The sequence below is a fragment of the Schistocerca cancellata genome, chromosome 1 (assembly GCF_023864275.1).
Source record: "Schistocerca cancellata isolate TAMUIC-IGC-003103 chromosome 1, iqSchCanc2.1, whole genome shotgun sequence".
Taxonomy (NCBI): domain Eukaryota; kingdom Metazoa; phylum Arthropoda; class Insecta; order Orthoptera; family Acrididae; genus Schistocerca; species Schistocerca cancellata.
This window is the reverse complement of record NC_064626.1, coordinates 1254289439-1254314535: the sequence shown is the minus strand read 5'-3', so window position 1 is coordinate 1254314535 and position 25097 is coordinate 1254289439. Positions and strand designations below refer to the sequence as shown.

The 25097-nt window shown below is 38.8% G+C and overlaps 1 protein-coding gene across 3 annotated transcripts in view; it reads left to right on the top strand.

Annotated features, from left to right (window-relative positions):
- LOC126094933 (E3 ubiquitin-protein ligase RNF123-like) overlaps nt 1-24811 on the top strand; it is a 203476-nt gene extending 178665 nt beyond the window's left edge. For all 3 annotated transcript variants that reach the window (XM_049909600.1, XM_049909583.1, XM_049909591.1), the window contains exons 16-21: nt 12491-12630; nt 12722-12910; nt 12993-13158; nt 19580-19720; nt 20790-20967; nt 24281-24811. In XM_049909600.1, coding sequence (XP_049765557.1) covers nt 12491-12630; nt 12722-12910; nt 12993-13158; nt 19580-19720; nt 20790-20967; nt 24281-24401 — 935 coding nt within the window. In that variant the 3' untranslated portion in view covers nt 24402-24811. The remainder of the gene's footprint in view (nt 1-12490; nt 12631-12721; nt 12911-12992; nt 13159-19579; nt 19721-20789; nt 20968-24280) is intronic.
- The last annotated feature ends 286 nt before the right edge of the window (nt 24812-25097 follow it).

Genomic DNA, 25097 nt, shown 5'->3' with positions numbered 1-25097 from the left:
GATTTCAAATAAAAATTTGAACCCAAAAGTTTGGGACTTTCACTCTGAAATATGTATAGCTCCGAAAAGCCATAATGAATACAGTGGCAAAAGTAAGTTTGTACCTTCAGAAAAAAAAAAAAAAAAAACTATTTGTTTTTGAAATACTTCATTGCACCCATAAAGTTTAAATGATTGTATCCCACCTGCAACTGCCAATTTTACTTTAGTTGTTGTACAATTTAAGTTTTAGGCCATTTTTAAGTTCCTGGATGTTTGTAGCCAAAACATTAGTCAAAAATCAACGGCAAATAATTACATTTGTCATAAATAATAAGCAAGGCACACTATGGCATACTAATCTCTTGCACATGTTGTATTTGAAGAGTGTCCACAGCCATTCTACTTTTGCAAATATTATAGTTGTTATAAAAACCTGTAGCAGCAGCACAATTGACTTGGCGGCACATTAGAAATTTAAAATTACATGGTGTGGGTTCCTGTAGTCATGTCCTAGTTCATGAACCATGGGCAACGTATGAGTGGCCAAGTAAGTGGTCCCGACAGTCGGGATACCAGTTACTTTGGAATAAGGCTGGGCATCTCGGGCATATTCTGAGTCGTGGTCACCTTTGTGCTCATACGGCAAAGACTACCAAATCCACCGGTTAGTCCCTCAACCGTTAGGGGTAAAACTCAATGGGACTTGGGGCAAGTAAGGCTAGCAACCTGCTTCCCTGGTACTTTAAATATGATGCTGGCAACAATCAGAGCAAAATGCCTTGGACCTTTGGAGGTGACGGAGTCCCACCTCTAACTGACAAACCAGGGACTCCTAAGATACGATTTGGCAAACAAATGGTAATGAGATGAGGAGCTATTAATATCAATGGGGGCTACTCTGGGAAGAAGGTAGAGCTGGCAGAGGCTGCAAGTAAGATGGGGCTGCATGTTTTAGCTGTTAGTGACATTCGGGTAAGAGGTGAGAAAGAAGAGGAAGTGGGAGAATACAAGGTCTACCTGTCAGGAGTCAAAGCAGGAATAGCACAATGGGGTGTAGGGCTTTACATCAGGAAAGAAATGGAACCCAGCGTAGTTGCTATAAGGTATGCAACCAAACGACTGATGTGGATAGATTTGACAGTGTCTAGCAAGAAAATTAGGATTGTGTCAGTATATTCGCATTGTGAAGGGACAGATCAAGATAAGATGGATAGTTTTTATGAGGCACTCAGTGATGTAGTTGTTAGAGTAAAGGACAAGGACAGTGTTCTGCTTATGGGTGATTTTAATGCCAGGATTGAAAATCGAACAGAAGGGTATGAAAAGGTTATGGGTAAATTTGGAGAGGATATGGAGGCTAACAGGTACGGGAAACAACTCTTGGATTTCTGTGCCAGTATGGGCTTAGTAATCACAAACTCCCTTTTTAAACATAAGAACATTCACCGGTATACTTGGGAAGGGAGGGGAACCATATCTGTCATTGACTATATAACAACAGATCAGGAATTCAGGAAGGCTGTGAGGGACACACATGTATTCAGGGGATTCTTTGATGACACTGATCATTATTTAATCTGCAGTGAAATTGGGATTGTGAGGTCGAAAGTGCAGGAGGTCAGGTCCATAGGTAGGAGGATAAGAGTGGAGAAACTTCAGGATAAGGAAATCAGGCACAAGTACATAACAGTGATCTCAGAAAGGTACCAGTTAGTTGAATGTAGTCAATTACAGTCATTGGAAAAGGAATGGACAAGGTACAGGGACACAGTACTAGAAGTGGGTAAAGAATGTCTTGGAACAGTGGTGTGTAAAGGTAGGATGAAGCAAACAGCTTGGTGGAATGACACAGTCAAGGCAGCCTGTAAAAGGAAAATGAAGGCATATCAAAAATGGCTACATATTAGAACTCAGGTAGACAGAGAAAGTTATGTTGAAGAAAGAAACAAAGCCAAACAGATAATTGCAGCATCCAAGAAGAAATCTTGGGAAGACTTTGGAAACAGGTTGGAGACTTTGGGTCAAGCTGCTGGAAAACCATTCTGGAGTGTAATTAGCAGTCTTCAAAAGGGAAGTAAGAAGTAAATGACAAGTATTTTGGACAGGTCAGGAAAACTGCTGGTGAATCCTGTGGCTTCCTTGGGCAGATGGAGGGAATATTTTGAAGAGTTGCTCAATGTAGGTGGCAATACGATTAGTAATGTTTCAGAGTTTGAGGTACAATGGGGTAGGAATGATGATGGAAATAGGATCACATTTGAGGAAGTGGAGAAAATGGTCAATAGATTGCAGTGCAATAAAGCAGCTGGGGTGGATGAAATTAAGTCGGAACTCATCAAATACAGTGGAATGTCAGGTCTTAAATGGCTACACAGGATAATTGAAATGGCCTGGGAGTCGGGACCGTTTCCATCAGACTGGACAAAAGCAATAATCACACCAATCTTTAAACATGGAAACAGAAAAGATTTTAACAACTACAGAGGTATCTCTTTAATCAGCGTTGTGGGTAAAATCTTCTCAGGTATTGTTGAAAGGAAAGTGCAAGTATTAGTTGAGAACCAATTGGATGAAAATCAGTGTGGGTTTAGGCCTCTTAGAGGTTGTCAGGACCAGATCTTTAGCTTACAGCAAATAATGGAGAAGTGTTATGAGTGGAACAGGGAATTGTATCTATGCTTTATAGATCTAGAAAAGGCATATGACCGGCTTCCTAGGAGGAAGTTATTGTCTGTTGTACGAGATTATGGAATAGGAGGCAAACTTTTGCAAGCAATTAAAGGTCTTTACATGGATAGTCAGGCAGCAGTTAGAGTTGATGGTAAATTGAGTTCATGGTTCAGAGTAGTCTCAGGGGTAAGACAAGGCTGCAACCTGTCTCCACTGTTGTTCATATTATTTATGGATCATATGTTGAAAACAATAGACCGGCTGGGTGAGATTAAGATATGTGAACACAAAATAAGCAGTCTTGCATATGCGGATGACTTAGCTGTGATGGCAGATTCGATTGAAAGTTTGCAAAGTAATATTTCAGAGCTAGATCAGAAATGTAAGGACTATGGTATGAAGATTAGCATCTCCAAAACGAATGTAATGTCAGTGGGAAAGAAATATAAACGGATTGAGCGCCAAATAGGAGGAACAAAGTTAGAACAGGTAGACGGTTTCAAGTAGTAAGGATGCATATTCTCACAGGATGGCAACATAGTGAAAGAACTGGAAGCGAGGTGTAGCAAACCTAATGCAGTGAGCACTCAGCTACGATCTACTCTCTTCTGCAAGAAGGAAGTCAGTACCAAGACTAAGTTATCTGTGCACCGTTCAATCTTTCGACCAACTTTGTTGTATGGGAGCGAAAGCTGGGCGGATTCAGGTTACCTTATCAACAAGGTTGAGGTTACGCATATGAAAGTAGCTAGGATGATTGCGGGTACTAGTAGATGGGAACAATGGCAGGAGGGTGTCCACAATGAGGAAATCAAAGAAAAACTGGGAGTGAGCTCTATAGATGTAGCAGTCAGGGCGAACAGGCTTAGATGGTGGGGTCATGTTACACGCATGGGAGAAGCTAGGTTACCAAAGAGACTCATGGGTTCAGCAGTAGAGGGTAGGAGGAGTCGGGGCAGACCAAGGAGAAGGTACCTGGATTCGGTTAAGAATGACTTTGAAGTAATAGGCTTAACATCAGAAGAGGCACCAATGTTAGCACTGAATAGGGGATCATGGAGGAATTTTATAAGGGGGACTATGCTCCAGACTGAACGCTGAAAGGCATAATCAGTCTTAAATGATGATGATGATGATGATGATGATGATGATGATATTACCAAATACTGACTTACTTGCTATGACCAGAGGGTAGTTAACATGTGCTTGGCGCGCTCTTCAAATAAAACATGTCCAAGAAAATAGTTTAATAAATTCCTGCTCCTCATTTATGACAAATATAGTGTTTACAAATCTCCACGTACTCAAAAAAGGTGTGAAGCCAAAATTGAACAATAGCACAACAAAAAAAAAAGTAAATTTTTGTCCACTGTTGAGTGTTGTTGCCGTGCACGTATTATTATTGTGAAAATAGTAGGAAAGTGAACTACCTGCAATCACTAATTGTGGTTTTATTTCACGCAGTGCATTTCAAGCCATGGGGTTCGTCTTAAGGTGCTTGGCATCAGTTTACGTTATTATTTGGAAATGAGTCACCACTGGTTGCAAAGAGAAAGATTGTCTGAAAACATTCTAAACCACCAAACAACGTTTGACAGCCCTCGGCTTATCAGCAGTTTCAAAATTTAATTTTTTTTCGTGAAGGAGCCAGAATTTAACAGAACCATTTTATAATCCACAGTCACATCTGATATCTGCAGGAAAATTTATTTTGCAAGCAATAGAAAAATGTAACATCTTACATTCAGATATTCTTTGACTAGTTTAAATTTTGTACAAATGTGCTGTGGAACGAAATGTGTTTGTATGCATCTATATATGTCTACAGATGCTGTATGTAAAAACTGTATAACAGTTATTGCAAACAGTACGTCATTCTCCTTGTTGTATTACTTTGGTAAAAAAAAAGAAGAAGAAGGAAAAAATGTAGCTGCATTAGAACATGGCATATCACATTGTAATATGCCTGTGATCACACAAACTGTTTTCAACCAATGTTGTAAACTGAAACTTCCTTGCAGATTAAAACTATGTGCCAGACCGCGACTCACACTCAGGACATTTTCCTTTTGTGGGCAAGTGCTCTACAACAGTTTTAATCTGCCAGGAAGTTTCATATCGGCGCACACTCCGCTGCAGAGTGAAAATCTCATTCTGATGTTGTAAACTGTTGCCACCCACCTGAATATGAGACCCCAGGGCTTGGAATGTATCGTGCATTGAAATAAAATTACAGTTGTTGACTACAGGTAGTTTATTACTTTCCGGTTTTGTGAAAACTGAGGAAAACTGACAACTGCAGGCAGGATACAATTACGTACACAATTTGTCAATGAAAAAGCTTCCATCAGGATCTGGTCCAATTTTGTGAAGTGAAAACAGTTGCTAGGGGCCATGACAGTATGGAGTTTGCTGGAATTTTTCAGAAGTGAGCCTGACAGTTCTGGTAAATGTATTTCATAGCTACAAGATAAGTTATTCACATTAATCAGAAATCATTAGAATGATCATGGTTTGTTGATGCAATATTTTCATGTCCTTCAAAGAAGATTTCTTGATACATCATCATTCTACTGCTTCTTCTTCTTCTGACAAAGTACTATACTATAACTCTGGTTTCATCTTTGCTGATAGTGGACCTCAGATCCTTCTCTTCTTTTCATTTATTTATTTCATTTTTTAATTATTTATTTATTCATCATTCAATACAACAGCATTGAAAATGTCAGGGGGACATTACAGAAGTTTTATAAACATATATAAAACATTAAAAAAGTATGGTAGGATTAGGCAAGGATGGGGCAGGAAGCCGACTGTGGGCTACTAAAGGAACCATCCCAGTGTTCACCTTAGTGACTAGGGATAAACATGGAAAAACAAAGTCAGGATGGCAGGCCAGGGAATAGAACCTGCTCCTCCCAAATGCAAGTTCAGTGCATTAAGACTGACATAGCCATCTCACTCTTTATGATTGGAAGGAAATCACAAACACATAGTCTACATTGTAATTACAGCATGCACAAGAAGTAAACCAGTTATATAACTAAAACATGAAACAGTGTCACAGAACACCTCTGGAAAAACACACACACACACACACACACACACATGATAGAATAGTACTGAAAAGTATAACACATGAACACATGAAAGCCTGCTTGACACTGTCCATCAAAACTATAATCTAGCGCCAGATTCCTTCACAGAGGAGGTGTATCACATTGCACAAGCAGAAAACCAACACCAGGAACATTCTTTTGCAAAGAAAAACACAACATAGATGGTACATCAGTTACTAAAATCAAAAGAACTTGAATGAATGGGAGCCTAGTATTCCTGTAAGCTTACATGTTCACTTACATTTTACAAATGGTTCTCAACAAGAAATGATTTTAACTCTACCCTAAAAGTCAACCTATTTATGTAAGTTCTCTTTATGTAAGTTGACAGTGGATTGTAAAGAACAACACCCCAGTGGCTCACATGCCTGAGTACAAGTTGTTGTAACTTAAACAACAGAAAATTTACGATGGAATGTTGACAATATTTTGAAAAATTCACCATATAGAGGAGATGTTGAGTTGCAGACAGGCACAACAAAAAGAGTGCTAAATATGTGAGCTTTTGGCCAAAAGGCCTTCAAGTAAAGTAGACAATACACATGTTTCAGAGACAGTGGTCATGTAAATGTGAGTTGTGCTCGCATTAATGTGTGTGTGTTGCCTTCTTCAGAAGAAGGCCTCTTTTGGCAAAATGCTCACATATTTAGCAGTCTTTTTGTTGTGCCTGTCTGGGACTTGACATCTCCTATATGGTGAGTAGCAATCTACTCTTTTCATAATACCGTCAGCTGTTCTAACTTATTCTGTATGGAGGGACCCCCAGTTACTAATATTATAACTGTGGTACTCAGAGTTGGTTTGCAAATCACAAAGTCTTGCACTTGCCATCAACACACATTTGTGTGTATACAGGAAGGGTACAATAAGGAGAGCTGTCTGACAAAATTGGAATAGCCATTTTCTGTAATGTAAAAAGTTTTATTTAATGGACTGTTAATTTTATGCCAGAAAATTATTCCATAAGCAGGGTATATACGACCCGGGAGATCCGGGAAAAACCCGGGAATTTTTTCATCCGGGAGAAAACCGGGAAAAACCCGGGGATTTTTTGGAATTCCGGGAACTTTTACTTGCTTTAGTTACCAGTTAAATTTTTGTTATTTTGACTAGTAAGAACCAATACCCCAACAAAGGATATTACTGTATTCCACGTCTGCGGGATAATATTGCAGCAACAAAACATTAACAGGAGCAAGAAAAACTAAAATAAAACTTAAGCGGCAAAGGAATTGCGCCATATGCAACAAAACACAGTGCTCATACAAGCGTCTGCCAACCAAAGTTTGTCAAAGGCTTTAGGAAGAATATGCAGTGCTTTCTAACAACAAATTGCCTCCGATGAGTGTGGCATGCCAGCTGTTTACATTTGATTCATTTGAGCAGTTGCGGGCAGGCTCTTGCACATGCGCAGTTGAGTCGCCTATGGGTAATACCTTCTCCCGCTTCTGGCTACGGATGTGTGGCTGAGCGCCACTATCTAAATTGCTCCGGTTCGGAAATATCGTAGATCCAGGGCTGATGCACAGAGCAGTCTGAGCTGTAGTGGGGAGGTGGGTAGTCTCCACGTGATCTGTGTTTATGTTTAGTGATTTTGCTGTTTCCTCTTCGTTTATTGCTCTCACATTAAATGAAAACAAAATGGATTTCTGTGGCCGAGAGCTACCAAATTAATTAAAATACGTTCACATAATGACGGAAGGCTGAAATATGTTGTTAGTTCCAGGTTTCATTTCCAACTTTCTGACAATCAAGCATCAATCACCTTGCAGAACAATGAAGTTATTTTTGTCAGTTTGCTAAAGAGATTGGGCTTTTATTAATATTTTGCACTCAGAAGTCAGTTTATTTTAAACGAAGTGTTTAATCTCACGCTGTTGGCTAGTTTCAACTATTCGCTGCATTTCAAGTGCACGTTTTCCATCTTCTAGCTCGTATGGCATTATGCCATAATAATGAACCAAACATGAGCTAATACAGTACTGGTACTCTAGAAAATTTACATCCGAATCTGGACATACGATTGTGCACTTTAAGCCAAATTACGCATTTTAGTATAGTTCACGAAATTACGATGCTCCTGAAGTATCCTTTGATGTCTTGTTTCTTTTATGACATAATGCAAGATCGCACGTACGAACATACGGGCTTCCTGCGTCATCGTAGCTGCACTGGCGCGGTGACGCCTGTTACCTGGCACTCTCTGGCAACTGCTGAAACGAACCAGTTTCTAACAGGTCACAGGAAAATATTGCGAATGATGGTTTGAAAAGTGTTACTTTCAAAGTAAATTTCCCTTTATGCAAGATGAACTATGTGCGAGAATGTACGATGAATTTCTTAAACCACAGAGCGTTTGACTCTCGTGTAAAATTTAACTCCTTGAGGACGACCATCTAGAATAATTTAGAGCTCAGAAGATCAGACATTTACGTCGTTATTAAAAATTTTACTGGCACATTTGTGTCATGTATCTTAAAGTGTAACACATTATGTGTGGAAGCTTAGCTTCTCTTGCAGCTTATTAATCTTAGAGACCAATATTATTTGTGAAAGCCTTGTTTTTCTTCTATCAAAACTGTGTGTACTAATTTAAACCATTAACTTTTCTTTTTGTGTGTTTGCGCTACTTAAGAGTGATCTTGCTATTGGTTGACTACACTACGTGTCTTGTACTGTCATCAGCTGTCGAGATCATGTGACATGAGCTGTGACTGGCTTACAAAAGCGCGTCGCAATCTCGATTTCATTGCTTTGGAAAGTAACATGCAGTGTTTGGTGGAATTCGAATTTATACCTCCATAAAACGAAGAAATGCAGCGTACATGTTGCTGCACATCAAAGATCTTTCCAAAACGTGTTTTTTTTCCCCTGGGTTTCATTTTCTAAAGTGCCGGTAAATTCTACGTCTGTTTAGGAAACCATAAACATTCCAATGATTGATAAGTTTTACAGTGCCGAGGAAAAGTATACTGTCATTTAACACGGAAAAAGTGTATTTTCATCCGGGAGAAAGTGTATTTTCAACCGGGAAATCCGGGAAAAATCCGGGAATTTTTTTTCCTTGTCCACGTATACACCCTGATAAGCCAAAAGGGACTGGAAGCAGTTAAAATAAGCCATACTAACACTATCTCTGGAGTCAGAAGCAAACTTTAGAATTAATTCTCAGAGCAAAATATGTGGAACTAAGTCTCTGGGAGAGCTTAGTTACATGGTCTTTGCGGTTATAGGCTTGATCCTAAAAGTTTTGTGCATCGTAATCTTTCTAATTCATTTCTGCCTAGTAGCAGTTGGAGATCTTGAGTTTGATCCATCTTTCCAAATTGAATATAATTTGTTTTCTTCATATTAAGGAACTTATCGATGTCAGCTTGTTCCAACTGAACCTGCAAGGACATGAATTCTTGATCAGTTGTTGTAGACAGAGATTCCTTAGCATCACCCACTATTACGTAGTATCATCTCAAAAAGACATGATCTTGGCTGCAGTTTCTGAGGTTTGTGTGTTATTTATATAAATAAGGAACAGGAGGGGACCTAACACACTACCGTGGAGTACACATTTTTTTATTTTTTTGCATCGGATACTAATCTGATTTCATGATTAGAATGAGCTCATGTGAGCTCCACAACCTGATCTGTTTTGCAAATATGATTCTGAAACCATTTGTTTTCTATTCCGCTATCTTGCCTCCAACTTATCTAAAGACATTTCGTGACTAACAGTGTCTAAAGCTTTAGAAAAATCTAAATTGGCTCCTACAACACTGTTGTCGCTATCCAAGTTTCAAACTACTTCACCAAGGTAATCCATTATTGCTGTTTCTGTACCCTATCAGTTTGAAAGCCATGCTGATTATTATTCCGTCAACTGTGGTCGTTTAAGTTCTTGGTTATTCATTGTTTCATTAATCTCTCAGTTATTTTAGAGAATGCTGAGAGGAATGAAATAGGTCAATAGTTTTCCACTTTATTACTGTTGGCATTCTTGAATAAAGGTATCACATTTCGTATTCTTATCTGTGGGGGACACTTTCTCAGTGAATGATAAATTAATAATGTGAGCCAAGGGCTTTGCAATTTGTGTAGCATTACGAATTGTAAGTGACACTGGTATATCATGTCCATCTGCCAGCATTTGAGGGATTTAATCACATGTACTACTTCATGTTCATTAGTTGGAACTAATGTCATGTTATACGCAGTTATATGACACCTAAGTTTATTGTTCTTTGTGAAATTTAAGCTAAGTGTTTGGGAAGCATGTTTAAAGCAATCACTTATGTAGTTTGGCCGGTCCTTTTTTTTCCCAATATTGATGTCATCAGCATTTGTAAGTGTAATTTCCTTCTCATCCTGTACCTTCCCTGTTTTGCTTTTTACAATCCATACAGATTTTGATTTGTTGCATGACATTCTTATTATTTTTTTAATTTCTAAGTATCTTTGCCTTTGCATTTACCTGTTGGTATATTTTCTTATAAGTCTTAATGTGTTCTGTACACTGTGGTTCTTGTCATGTGAGATCTGAACCATTTGTAATTTCCTACACGAAATCCTAATGTCTGATGTAATCCAGGAACTAGATTTGATGATTTGTCATGAATGGACTCTAGCCAGTTTCTTAGGAAAACATGTTTCAAAATTTGCTGTGTATTTTGAATAGAAAGCATTATAAGCATTGTTAGTACTTGGTAGTGAAAGCACTTTTAACCAGGATTCATTTCTTAGACTACCAACAAAGCTAGTACTGCTTTCTGCAGGAAAAATTCTTCACACCGTTCTAAAATTTATCATGCCCATTATACTCAAGACAGCATAAGAAGACCCCTGACAGCTCGCAATGCTGTTGCGAGATTTTAGCTACAAGCCACTAACAGCTGCACGCACAGACAGTAGCCATCTAGAGAGCTGTGACAACTCTGAGACACTGCTATAGAGACATTTACATTATTGTACAGATTGTATACCGATTAGGTTCCTTTCAGATTACGCTGGTACAATAGCTCCCTACTTAGTAATCATATACAACCACTCGCTCACTGATAGATCTGTACCTACAGATTGGAAAATTGCACAGGTCGCACCAGTGTTTAAGAAGGGTAGTAGGAGTAATCCATCGAACTACAGACCTATATCATTGACGTTAGTTTGCAGCAGGGTTCTGGAGCATATACTGTATTCAAACATTATGAATCACCTCGAAGGGAACGATCTATTGATACGTAATCAGCATGGTTTCAGAAATCGTCGTTCTTGTGCAACACAGCTAGCTCTTTATTCGCACGAAGTAATGGCCGCTATCGACAGGGGATCTCAAGTTGATACCGTATTTCTAGATTTCCGGAAAGCTTTTGACACCATTCCTCACAAGCGACTTCTAATCAAGCTGCGGGCCTATGGGGTATCGTCTCACTTGTGCGACTGGATTCGTGATTTCGTGTCAGGAAGGTCGCAGTTCATAGTAATAAACGGCAAATCATCGAGTAAAACTGAAGTGATATCAGGTGTTCCCCATGGAAGCGTCCTGGGACCTCTGCTGTTCCTGATCTATATAAATGACCTGGGTGACAATCTGAGCAGTTCTCTTAGGTTGTTTGCAGATGATGCTGTAATTTACCGTCTAGTAAGGTCATCCGAAAACCAGTATCAGTTGCAAAGCGATTTAGAAAAGATTGCTGTATAGTGTGGCAGGTGGCAGTTGACGCTAAATAACGAAAAGTGTGAGGTGATCCACATGAGTTCCAAAAGAAATCTGTTGGAATTCGATTACTCAATAACTAGTATAATTCTCAAGGCTGTCAATTCAACTAAGTACCTGGGTGTAAAAATTATGAACAACTTCAGTTGGAAAGACCACATAGATAATATTGTGGGGAAGGTGAGCCAAAGGTTGCATTTCATTGGCAGGACACTTAGAAGATGCAACAAGTCCACTAAAGAGACAGCTTACACTACACTCGTTCGTCCTCTGTTAGAATATTGCTGCGCGGTGTGGGATCCTTACCAGGTGGGATTGACGGAGGACATCGAAAGGGTGCAAAAAAGGGCAGCTCGTTTTGTATTATCACGTAATAGGTGAGAGAGTGTGGCAGATATGATACGCGAGTTGGGATGGAAGTCGTTAAAGCAAAGACGTTTTTCATCGCGGCGAGATCTATTTACGAAATTTCAGTCACCAACTTTCTCTTCCGAATGCAAAAACGTTTTGTTGAGCCCAACATACATAGGTAGGAACGATCATCAAAATAAAATAAGAGAAATCAGAGCTCGAACAGAAAGGTTTAGGTGTTCGTTTTTCCCGCACGCTGTTCGGGACTGGAATGGTTGAGAGATAGTATGATTGTGCACTTAAATGTGAATTGCAGAGTAATCATGTACATGTAGATGTAGATGTAGATTGGTTGAGGTAGCTGCAACTATGAGGTATTAACTTACTCCTATAGGCATGTTATTTTGTCCCAACTGAGGAGCACAGTTTGTGCTCATGTTAAGTACTTGAAATGTCCCAGCGATGTGTTCATGTGGAATGAGAATGATTTGTGGGGAGAAGAAGCAGCCAGTTCTGAAAGAAAGTAGTTTATTGGCCGTTGAGCAATACAGCCTTACTTTTCTGCACATGAATGAGATGCATTCATTAAAAATGTTTTGAACCTTTCTATGTACCTTGTAAAATTCGCTCACTCTCTGTAACTATATGTTTCAATGTGTTACAGAACCATGCCCATCCGTGGTGTTTCAGAGATGTCTACGGAATGTCATGCTATCGGAAGAACAAACTTCTATAGCATTCCTCAATTCTCTCTTAAATCAGCTGAACTGGGTATTTTCAGAATTCATAGGTATGCTTCAGGAGGTAAGTCCGTCTAATGTGTTAAGAGTTATCATTACTATTCATCAAGTATTCATATGCAAGCAGCTATTACGTCTTTGTGTATTTTTTTCAGATACAGAACCTTTCAAACCGTCCACAGAGAGTATATATTGAATCTAGGCAGTTGAAGATATGTGCAACACATTTTGATTTAGCTTTGTCACTTCTCAGGGTGCTTGAAATGGTTGCATCTGTAGCGAGAGAGATATTTAGTAATCCAGAGAGCGAATCTTCAGAATCACTGTTATCAAGGCTGTGTCAGGTTAGAACATGTGTTGTTGAGTAAAATAAACACTGAACAACAGATATTCCATGAATTGTTTATCGTCTTTTGTTTCTTTCAGCTGCTGTGCCAGGTATTGAACAGAATCAGCTCTCCAGCTGGCTGCTTCCAGCATGTGGTCATTCTGGAAATACCTGACCTAGAGACTATTGACCATTTTCCCATTTTGGCAGCAGTCATTGGTATATTGTTGGCCCTTCTTGAAGCAGACATGGTCAATTTCAGTGGCAAGTATTAAATCATGCACAATTAAAAACAGAGGAGCTTCATAAACAAGTTGTTTATAGGAAGTAGAAGTCACAAAAATGTGCACAAAAAAATTGCAATTGGATGTCACAATACATACCACGCTGTTGAGATTTTGATGGTGGTAATCAATCAGTAATAGATTGATGCTGCTGAAATGCTAAATTTTATAGCTAAATACACTGGCAGGAAAAAAGTTGCAACATCAAGGAGGAGTTGTGGGACGTAAACAAAAGTTGGTAGGTATGTTTCGACATCTGAAAGATGATGCCTCTTTACATTATGTGCCAGTTGCATAAGAGCAGCACTACTAGAGCCACTATCAGGATGCAAATCAGGTTTGCTTTAAATACACGCTTTGACGATCATGAGCGTTAGTTTGGACGTGGGAAGTTGATGTTAGTCAAGGATGACTTTGAGGTGACAAAGATTCCATTATCACCACCTCACTGAGTTTGAATGACGTTAATAAGGCTACGAGAGGCTGGATGTTTTTTCTGCATTTTTGTGGAAAGACTTGGCGGGAATGTAGCCACAGTTCATGGATGCTGGCAGCGGTGGTCACAAGAATGTGTGGTCGCAAGATGATCGGGCCCCAGATGGCCACATGGCACTACTGAAAGGGAAAACATCATGCTCAATGTATGGTTCTGGTGCATCGTATCACATTGGCCCCAGATGGCCACATGGCACTACTGAGAGGGAAAACCATCATGTTCGACATATGGTTCTGGTGCATCGTATCACATTTGCAGCAGCAATTTGAGCAGCAGTTGGCACTACAGAGTCACAACAAACTGTTAAACACTACAGGACGCCTCTGAACCAGATGCCCTGTAGTGTGCATTCCACGGGCCCCAAACCACCTCCATTTGGGACTTCAGTGTTGTCAAATGAGAGCTCATTAGGGTGGAGTATAGGTCTGTTGTGTTTTCTGATGAAAAGTTTTTCTGCTTTGGTGCTAGTGATAGTCATGTGTTGGTTTGAATTAGGTCAGTTGAGGACCTGCACCCAACCTCTGTGCATCATCCTATACACAGTGGACCTACATCTGAGTTCTGGTCTGGGGGGCAATTTCGTATGACAGCAGGAGTGCTCTTATTGTTACCCATGCACCCCAACTGCAAAACTGTACATCAGTCTGCTGATTCGACGTTTTGTGCTGTCATTCTTGAGGAGCATTCCAGGACTTTTTTTCCAACAGTATAACACTCACCCACATACTGGGTGTAATTCAACATGCTATGCAGAGTGTCAACATGTTGAGCCAGCCGTTGTGGTCAAGCGGTTCTAGGCACTTCAGTCCGGAACCACGCGGCTGCTACAGTTGCAGGTTTGATGCTGCATAGGGCATGGATGTGTGTGATGTCCTTAGGTTAGTTAGTTTTAAGTAGTTCTAAGTCTAGGGGACTGATGACCTCAGATGTTAAGTCCCATAGTGCTTAGAGCCATTTGTCGACATGTTGCCTAGGCCTGCTGGATCATCAGATTTGTCTCCAATCGAGCACGTATGGGACATCATCGGACGACAACTCCAGCACCATCCATGAACAGCTTTACCCTTCTCTGTATTGACTGACCAATTGCAACTGACATCCAGCACCTGTACAACACGATTTATGCACATTTGCATGCTTGCATTCTACATTCTGGTGTTTTCACTGGTTATCAATGTACCCACAAACATTAACCTGTGATCTTGCAATGTTAATCACCTAAATAGGCTACCTAGACAAATGTGTTCTCAAAATTTCATTGCCCTACATTAGTTACTTTTTGGTGTTGTCTTTTTTTTCCCACCAGTGCAGTTTGACACATTCTGAGCTAAAGTATGGATTAGCATCATAGTTATGACATATGTGGTAAAAGTTTGTTGGGTTAGTTTGATGAGTAATGTTTAAAATACAATAGTAACATGGTTCTATCTGGAGACTAGATATTTATTTTATTGGAATGACAGAATTCTCTCTGTTTTATTGTGACCTGACAAAACTTTCCAGACTTTTTGATGTCCCTGATAACTAATTAATACACTCTTAATATACCACCAGTTCTGCTTTCACTTACAGCAATGTGTCTCATGTTTAGAAAGAAGTATTGAGCTCCCTTTCCTTAGAAGACTTCAGTCCTTGTTTAATATAACCATTACCTGTACAAGTATACCTTTGGTAGTTGTGCCTCCATCGAGCCTGGCTGAAAAGTTGGTGATGGGGACAGTTTACTACTAATAATGTGGTCCAAACTGGATTTGTGCTTTGCACACTTTCATTGCATTTGGATGTTGGCTGATTAACTGCTTATGGTCAGATCCAGTCTCATCTATATAAATTATGTACAGATACATGGTTACCCACATGATACACTCATTTGATGTTCTATGTGATTGTGCCACTGCAGTAACCTAACACTGAAATTGCACAATAGTTCACATGTAGCAAACAAATAATTAACACTGTCACATTGTAATAGTCTTAAAACACTGTCTTTCATATCTAACAGTCAAATTGAAATGTAAACGATGTACACAGTAACTGTCATTTAGAAATAATACAGTTCAAGTCATACTATTGTCACAGTTTGCATTAGTTATTATTGCAGTTAAACACTGTCGATGAGAATGGTTGTAAGTTCACAGGCAGTCATTAAAAAACAGTCATTGAATCATGGAGTGAACCCCCAGACATGAAATTTAATAAATCGCCCTACAGTTACCAACTTGAAAACTTTTCTACATTTGCTTTGGTACATTGTCCAGAATTTTTGTCACAGATCTAGCCCATTTCATAACCTTCCATAGACTGACGAAAAATGGCTTCCATCTTTTATAAGATTAGGTTGGTTGGTTGGTTGTTTGGGGAAGGAGACCAGACAGCGTGGTCATCGGTCTCATCGGATTAGGGAAGGATGGGGAAGGAAGTCGGCCGTGCCCTTTCAGAGGAACCATCCCGGCATTTGCCTGGAGTGATTTAGGAAAATCACGGAAAACCTAAATCAGGATGGCCGGACGCGGGATTGAACCGTCGTCCTCCCGAATGCGAGTCCAGTGACTAACCACTGCGCCACCTCGCTCGGTTTTTATAAGATTACAACAATTAGAACTTAAGGTAGCTGTTGTTGTACACTAGCTTTTCACACATTACAATTCAATATTTATGTTTCTGAGTTACTGAATAGTGGAGAAAATTTATTTGAATAAACAACAGTTTATCTGCAAAGCCAGTGTGGACCACGTTATTAGTAGTTAACTGTTCCCACCACCAACTTTTCAGCCAGGTCCGAATGAGGCACAGCTACTGAAGGCATATTTGAACAGGTAACTGTTACATTATGCTTGTATGTACCTAGAGTGATTTTGTTTTGTTTATGAGGTGATGGTGTAAAGCTGGTGTTTCAGATGTCAAGAAACACAGCATCAACTTGGCCTCCACTGCCTACAGCCTGTTGGACTTTGTGAACAAAAAGGCAAAGCCAGTTATGCATATCTGGTGCTACTGCTTCTTCCTGAGGAGACATTGTGTACCACACCTATTCTCCTAGGGGTGCTAAACAGAACTAATACACAGACTTAACCATTGTCTTTTGAGCCTTTAGAGCTCTGACTATGTTTGTCAGTACAAGGAAGAGACATGTGGGAAATAGAAACAAAAGCTAAAATGAGTAGGTAACATAGCAAAGAGAATGCCCCTTGGAAGCATGGATTCGAAGAGATACAAGCAATAGGAAAAGGACCTGACTGTAAAGATTACATTTAGGCATTGAGTTTCAAAACCCCAAAAAGCCTAAGGGCTTTTGGAAGCCATTAAATTCTATGCAGGACCCATATTAGCCCAACCAACAGTCAGGGGAATATGATCTGATGTATGTTTTTCTCATTTTTCTCAGTGGTACTGAAAAACTCCTGTGCTACATAAAAGTCATGCTATCTATCTGCCTCTTCGTTAGAAGTAATATCCTTCCTTTACTTGTTTAGCAAGTGAGGCTGGTGAGAGCAATGGACTTAACAGTAGGAGTGATATTTAAATTACAGTCCAGCTATCCAGATGCACATTTCTGTTTTTCTTGTAGTTCTCACAATACAAAAAGAACCAATACTGCTCACTGTATATTGTATACCATAATTAGTCGTATCTAAGCCGCACTCGAATCTAAGCCGCACCTGAAAAATGAGACTCTAAATCAAGGAAACAAACATTTCCCAAACCTAAGCCGCACCAGAAATTTGAGACTCGAAATTCAAGGGGAGAGAAAAGTTTTAGGCCACACCACCAAATCGAAACAAAGTTGGTCCATTGTAATATGAGACACAATTTAGGTCGAATGAATGACGATACAGCTACAGTAGTTTGATTCGAGTCGTAAGCTTAGCAGTTAAGCTTTACCAGGTGGCCATTGCTATGCGCCAGGTGCTCCGTCCGTATTTATATGGGTACCCTTCCTTTTTCACGTGCTTCGTCTGGTTTGAATTGCTTGCTTATTTTTATTTGATCTGATAAGTGCCGTTCTCTTTGTTATAGGTGTTTACGTCACTCGAAGCTGAAAATGCATTACTGTAATGTGTTGTTTGTTGTTTGTCGCATTCTGCTAATGAGTTCAAATGGCTCGGAGCACTATGGGACTTAACATCTGAGGTCATCAGTCCCCTAGAACTTAGAACTACTTAAACCTAACTAACCTAAGGACATCACACACATCCATGCCCAAGGCAGGATTCGAAGCTGCGACCATAGCGGTCGCGCAGCTCCAGACTGTAGAGCCTAGAAGCACTTGGCCACTCCAGCCGGCTTCTGATAATGATTGTTTACGGCCTGTCACTGCTTGTGGCATGGCTTGCTTTTGTGCACGCTACCGCTGCTTAAAAAAAAAAAAAAAAAAAAAAAAAAAAAAAGAGAGAGAGAGAGAGAGAGAGAGAGAGAGAGAGAGAGAGAGAGGAATCATCTCATTAGTGAAAGAATGGCAAGATACTGCTATTTGTTGTTACTTACACTGCTGCTTCCTTTGATATGATCAACAAGAACCAAATAATAGACTGCGTATGATAGAAGATGTTCTGAACGAGAGTTTAGCAAAAATTTTTCACAGTTTGAAAACCTTTGCAGATGCCTCTTTAGTACATTACATTCTGCACATAAATTAGAGTCATCTTAGATTTAAAAATCTAGTCAATCGCCATGCTTCATTTCTGACTGTATCACTATTAGGCATTAGAATAATACGAATATAAACGTGACATATGTATATTCTTCCGCATTTGCTGTTGTCTCACTCTAGTTTCGTAGTTTATTAGGCAGACAGGATTTAAATGAGATAGCAGCAAACACGAAAGAATACAGGGCAAAATGTTTATATTCGTGTTATTCTTATGGTGAAGAGAATACTGCATGTGATTCACAATTCATAAAAGTTCCTATTAGAAACCATCTCTTCACACATGTAGGAAAAAATTCAGAACGTAGAGTTGGCCATATTGACAAACATCCCAAACAGTCTTGTTAGTCGGATTTTTGTAGTACATTGAAATGCTGCTACATTCGAAGATGAACAATACAGAATTTGTATTTACTTCGTTGGAAAATGTATAAAAATGCAGTGGTCGAAACTCGGGGTGGAGGAAAAAAGCTCGTCTTCCACCTTTTTTTTTACTGACGCAGAGGTTTTGGTGCCAGTATTTATCTTTGTGCCTGCAAAGCATGCCTGTGTAGTGCTACATATATTCGATGGCAGAAGTTAGTTGTGGCGGCACCTACCAACATTTTTCAGAACTTCTGCTCACTTTGCACTCGATTCTAAGCCGCAGGCGGTTTTTTGGATTACAAAAACTGGAAAAAAAGTGCGGCTTAGATTCGAGTAAATACAGTATATTGTATGGCATTAACATATACTACAAACAATAGTGGACCTATGATTCTGCCATGGGGAACCCCATATGTGATTTCTCCTCAATCAGAAGACTCTCCCTGATTACATTGGTTGAATTGTTAAGTAATCTCTATGCGTTCTCAAAGCCCCAAGAGCTCTAGCTCACTTCAGGCAGATAATGGGGTGGTTCCTTTGGATAAGCTGTGATTAATTCCCTTCTTAGCCATTGTCCAGTCTGTCTTAAGGAAACCAGTAACAGTCATGTTAGTTAGGCAGGCAGAAAGGTAAAGTAGTAGTTAGGACCATTTTCAAAAAGGCCACAATCCTGCCACTGAGCCTGAACTTTACTGACAATGACCATTTTGTTGACAGGACTTTAAACACTAACATGCCTCCTTGCTCTCTCATTACCTTTTATCTCCTTTTTCTTTGCAGCAAATGTATCTTTGCCATAATTTTATGTGAATAGTGTCCATTCTCTCTTCTTATTGTTGTTAATTTAACAAAGTGTTTCTTCCAAATTGAAATGATTTGCAATTGTTTTAGATAAAGGAGAAGCTGTGCCCAAGGTGTCAAAATGTTTGCTATCAGAGCCAAGTTTTCAGATGAGTTCCTTACATTTTGTTCTTGGTAATGCTGAGAAGAGCCGCCAGAAGTTGGATCCTAAACCATTTTCATTCAGGAATTGTAAGTGACATTTTCTGTAATTTCAAATCCATTCTTATCTTTAATTTTACATTAATTCATGGTTTAGTATTTTTTTACATACTACTTGATGTGTGATGAAAACATGATGTGTGATGAAAAAGCATAAGTGTGCAGTTAAGGCTTTTGTTTCATATTTCACTTTAACTGCAGGTAACCCCGAGATCTCCGTGATTTAAAGCTATGTGGTCCACTGTCTTAATAAAGTTTGTTGTCAAGATTATCATTTTTATGTCCATTGTCATAAGTTGTTGCTGCCCTTGGTTTAGTATTTGTGTAACTTTGTCTTGAGCACTTTGTGCAGCATGTCGATGTTGACAGAGTTGTTACATTTGTGGTGAGTGTTGTGGAACATGTGCAAAAGAAGAAAGCTTAGCTTCTGTTTTCAAAATTACAAGGAGACTGAATGGTTGGCCGGAGGCAAAATTCCAAGTAGTGTGGATAGATATTTTTAAAATCAGATAAAGTTTATCCCTTCCTGTGGCAGAAAAGATAGATGTGTTGGAGAGTCTTAGAAATGAAAGGTAAGTCACTCAGATCCAGGTTGAGATGGACCCATCTGATGTGGTACAAGGTGATGTATGTATGTATGAGACAAAAAGGATGAGACGGATGTTAGAGAACCAGTAGGAGATCAGAGGTAGTATACTGGTAAGTATAGTGGCAGCTTTAGTCCAAAGATGACACAAGGACAGAGTAAGAGGTGAAGATGGACTAAGAGGAACTAGCAGGAAAGTGAAAACGGAGATGGAAAGAAACCAAAAAGTGATAAACTTGAAGGGAAAAAATAACAGAATAAATTCTGTCTAAATAAATACTACTCAGGTAGAAATAGGGAAAAAGGGGATGTATGCTAATGGAGGCTAGGTTCAGAACTGTGGCAGGGTGCAAGGATATGTTGAAGGGATAGTTCCCAACTACAGAATTCAGGGAAACTAGTAGTGTGTTAGAGGATCCATATGGCCTATTTAATTCTGTCTTCTTGTAATTTTGTAGGTTTTGAGTGAATTTTCCTTTTGGTACAATTAACTTCTGTATTCTTTATTCTCAGATCCTGAGGCTGTGACAGAAGAAGAAATTAGTCATGTAGTGTATATGATACGAATGTTGGAAGGTTACCAGCGAAGAATTTCTGAAGTAAAAATTGCTTCAGAGGATGACTTGTGTACAATATGTTATGCTTTTCCAATAAGTGCTACTTTTAAACCATGCAACCACCAGTCTTGCAGGTAAGAAACAAGGTGATGCCTCTGTCTGTCTGCAGTCGCTATACTACTTTTCTCTTTTATCCTCCGTCTACCCCTCCACTTACACATACACAAAAATACACACACACGTGTTTGTGTGCTCACCTAACTTCAAACCAACTGCAGATGAGGGTTTGTCTTTGCTCACTTTTTCACTTGTGTTTATTATTTTACCGTCTTTATGTTCTAGACTTCTTGCAGTGTATACCTGTGCCGTCGAAACATTGTATTTGACAGTTTGCATTATGTCAAATTAGGTTGGCTATACTACAATAGCATTGTTGCAGCAGCAGTGTCAATAGACATAGCAGATAATACGGTTTTCTTTTCCATCTCTTAAGCAATATTTATTGAGCAATAACAATGTAAGAATTAGTTTTTGAGTTGCTGTCACAGTGACAGCAAATAAACAATCACATAATAATGTAGGTCTAAGCCTGACAAAATACATGTTTTTGATAATGGAGCAAAGAAATACAGGAAATAATCATTTGATGATGACTTGCATCTTGAAAACATAGTATGCAAAATAAATACTAAGCAAGATTGTAACTTCTGGCTGTTCATTTTATAATGACAGTGATGCAATAAATAACCGTTATTCATAGCTTACCATATGCCAATTTGTGGTGACAGTGGCGCAATTGCACCCAGCTTCCCATTGTCACTATTGTTAGAGTCAGCGCCAGAACCATCGTTGTCGTCATCGTCGCCAAGACATATAATTAATTGTTGATGGTCACTGATGACACCTTCCATTGTCTGTGCCGCTCGGATAAGTTTTTCAACTTGCTCGACTTTCATCCTCCGCGAGGATACATCTACAGCTGTAAGAGCTTCACCACGTCTTTCCACGCCTGTTGTTGTAAAGGACTTCTTATTTTTCCTTATTTATGTTTTCACATCACTTCATAATACCTCAGCAGGGTTGAAATGGCAGTGATATGGTGGCAGTCTGGTCCTTGGTGATTTTTTTCTACTACAGTTGTAGACATTGTAAGCTTATTTTCTTTAACAAGTGAATATAATGCAACCCTGCACCATAACTTCTTTGCAATTGTCTGTGCTTGGAGCTTCATTCAGAGGCACTGAATGATATGGAGCATAATACATTACAGTTATTATAGGTACAGGAAAGTGTTTTAAAAGCTTTCTAAGCCACTCAACAAATCATGTATGGTCCATGCTTTCATGGTAATCATCTGTCTCTTTGGATTGAAAAACTAAAAGTGCATCAGGAACAAAACCACTGGAAGAGCCTGCATGGACCACAAGTAATCTAGCTCTCCTTCTGGTCCGTTGATGACCACTGCTGCTTGGAGTGTCATCCGTCCAGCATTATTGACAGCTTCCCCAGCTTAACTCACACTTTTTCTAGCCTTATTATCAAATAAATGCCTTGGCCCACAATTTTGTACAAGAATATGCTTTGAGCCATAACAGTACGTGCAGTTTCTAACAGGACTTTGCATCCATTTAGTGCTTTGTAAAGGAAATCCATCCTTTCCAGCACAGTTTTTAGTGACATTTTCTCACCTCTGAAAAGACCGCTTTCTTTTAATGACACTAGTAACTTTGCTACTTTGTCTGACAATTGCGTTAGTCTGGAAAGAATCTTATTCAGTGATAGACTGAGCCTGCTTTTTCTTCTTTCCGGGAGTTGCTAAAAGTATATATGTTATCCAGACGGCTCAGAATCATTACAGCTCACTTTCTTACTTACTACTGTTCTTGCACTAATTCCAAGAGTTTTTGATGTTTGTTCCTGAACTTTATTGGCAGGAATTAATAGCTGTCCATGAATATGTACTTCTACTTTCTCCTGCTCATAAAACTCGCAAGTTGTCCACAGTAACTCCGGCGTCTAGCTGTTTAATGGCACACCTCCATGCAAAGAATTACCCTAGTCATTTTGGTGACATTTTCCAAGTATCAGAATTTTCTAAACCACAGTGAAGCAAAGCGCAGTACAGTGCAAACACTCAGTAGAGTCCATACACAATGCACATTGTTTATGTCCACACTAACAAAGACGGTAACACGGGAGCTTCGACATCACAACAAGCAGTGATTACTGCACTGGCATTGGCTTGTGCCCTGTGCTTAGTGCCTCATGCTTGTCATTCTGCACTGCCAACTTGAAACGTGTATGTGAAGTACAAAGTTTCAGTGGCCTGGGTATAAGTTAGCTCTGTGGAAGGTACTGTTAAAGTTGTTTCAGTTATCATTGGAGTCTGTTGTAATCACATTTTGACATTTCTTTAATGAAAAACACAAAATAAATGTATTTCTTTTAGTCTCTTATTACTCATTTTTAAAGTCTGTGGAAACCTACTGATTAGCATATTCGTTGACAATTGTTTAAAATTTTGAAATGTCTCTGTTGTCGTCAGGTGACTCTCCCACTCCAATAAAACCAACAACAATGATAGTACTGTGATTTTATTATATATGAAGTAGTAAAATAGTACACTTAGCTGTAAAAATAAAGATATGTATATAACGGGGAAGTTTGGGGGGTGGGGGGGGGGGGGAGCGGGGGGGGGGGGAGAAGCTCCTTAGCTGTTTTATGTTTAATTTCCTTCTCTTTTCTCAATGTTTTGAAGAGTGATAAATCAGATATATGGGGTATAAGTTACTTTAATAACTGATTGCTGTTGTACTATAATTCAACCTCTGTTACAAAACTGTACTGCAGAAAGCATATTGAGATCTATGGGCCTTTTTAGATCTTCCAGACCCGCATCAAGCAGTAAGGCATCCTGGTACAATTACAGATGATTATCTTGCTTTCCAAATTTTAATTTTTGTTTCCCAAAAACAGTCCATTTGATAAGACCCATATATTGTTTTTGCTATTCACATTAAAATAAGCTCATGTTTCATTTCTAAAGCCCATTGTATTGACAGAAAAGAAGGGGGAGGGGAATAGTCTTTAATAACTCAAAATCATTCCACAGCTAAGGTAATTAACTTAGTGAGTGTCCACGTTGTTATCATTATTTTATGTGGTAGGTGAGCTGTGACTTTTCTGAGCATATTATTTCTGCCAGCAATATGCATTTTTGTTGCTTTTGAATATATAAGTATAATTATCACAGTTACTCTATTATGAGAGAGAAATTAGTTGATTATTAAATGTGAATCTTCATACCAATACCTTTTTTATTCTTCAGTGGTTGAATAATGTCATTGTAGAAATTACAGTTCTTATTTTTTAATTATTGTAAATATTTCATTTCCGTACTAAAATTATGTGAATTATTTCTGGACAACAGTTTGCTCTACATTTCAGATCATGCATTGCTCACCATCTGATGAATGCCAAAGACTGCTTCTTTTGCAAAACCCCCATACAAACTGTTATTGGCCCTGATGGCCAAATTCTACATGATTGTACTACAGAAGTAGACTGAATGTACAAGATAATTAATACTTCTGTTGATGTGACATTTGTGTAAGACATGGTTTTCAGTGTGCCATCTTTCCAGTTCATAATACCGATTGTAACAAAACTGCAAAACTGGTACCATCTCATTACAATAACAAGATCATAAAAAATATAGTCTGTTGGTATTCAGCAAAATTATTTTATTTCATTTATTTACAAATTTTTGTCATTGTGTTTACATTTTGAATCTGATTTCGTTTTGTGTGCTTTTTTCCCATCTTTTGAAATCCTTGTTGATTGTTACTACGCTATCTAAACTGGATAAAATTTCAATGATGAAACTAAAGTTTCTGACTGTTTTTGAGTAATTGGCACTCTTGGTTTTAATGTCTACAGAAGTTGTTTAAAGAATTTACGTATCAAGCTTTTTTAAATTATATTGTACATAAATATTATTAATTTATTTCTCTGTTTATAATTGTTTAATATGATACATCCTTTCAGTTCTGTGAAGACTGAAATGATTTGCATAATTATAAAATATCACTGTTCTCTCTTTTGACAGAAAATGTAATGAGATTGTATGAAAAGCAATGTGGTTTCAGTTTATTTTCATCCCTTTAGAAAAAAGTAGACAGCTAAACATTTATATTTATGTAGACTTTTGCCGCAATATTCTAAATTGTTTAGGCAGGAGGTTCATCCTGCCATTATTAAACAC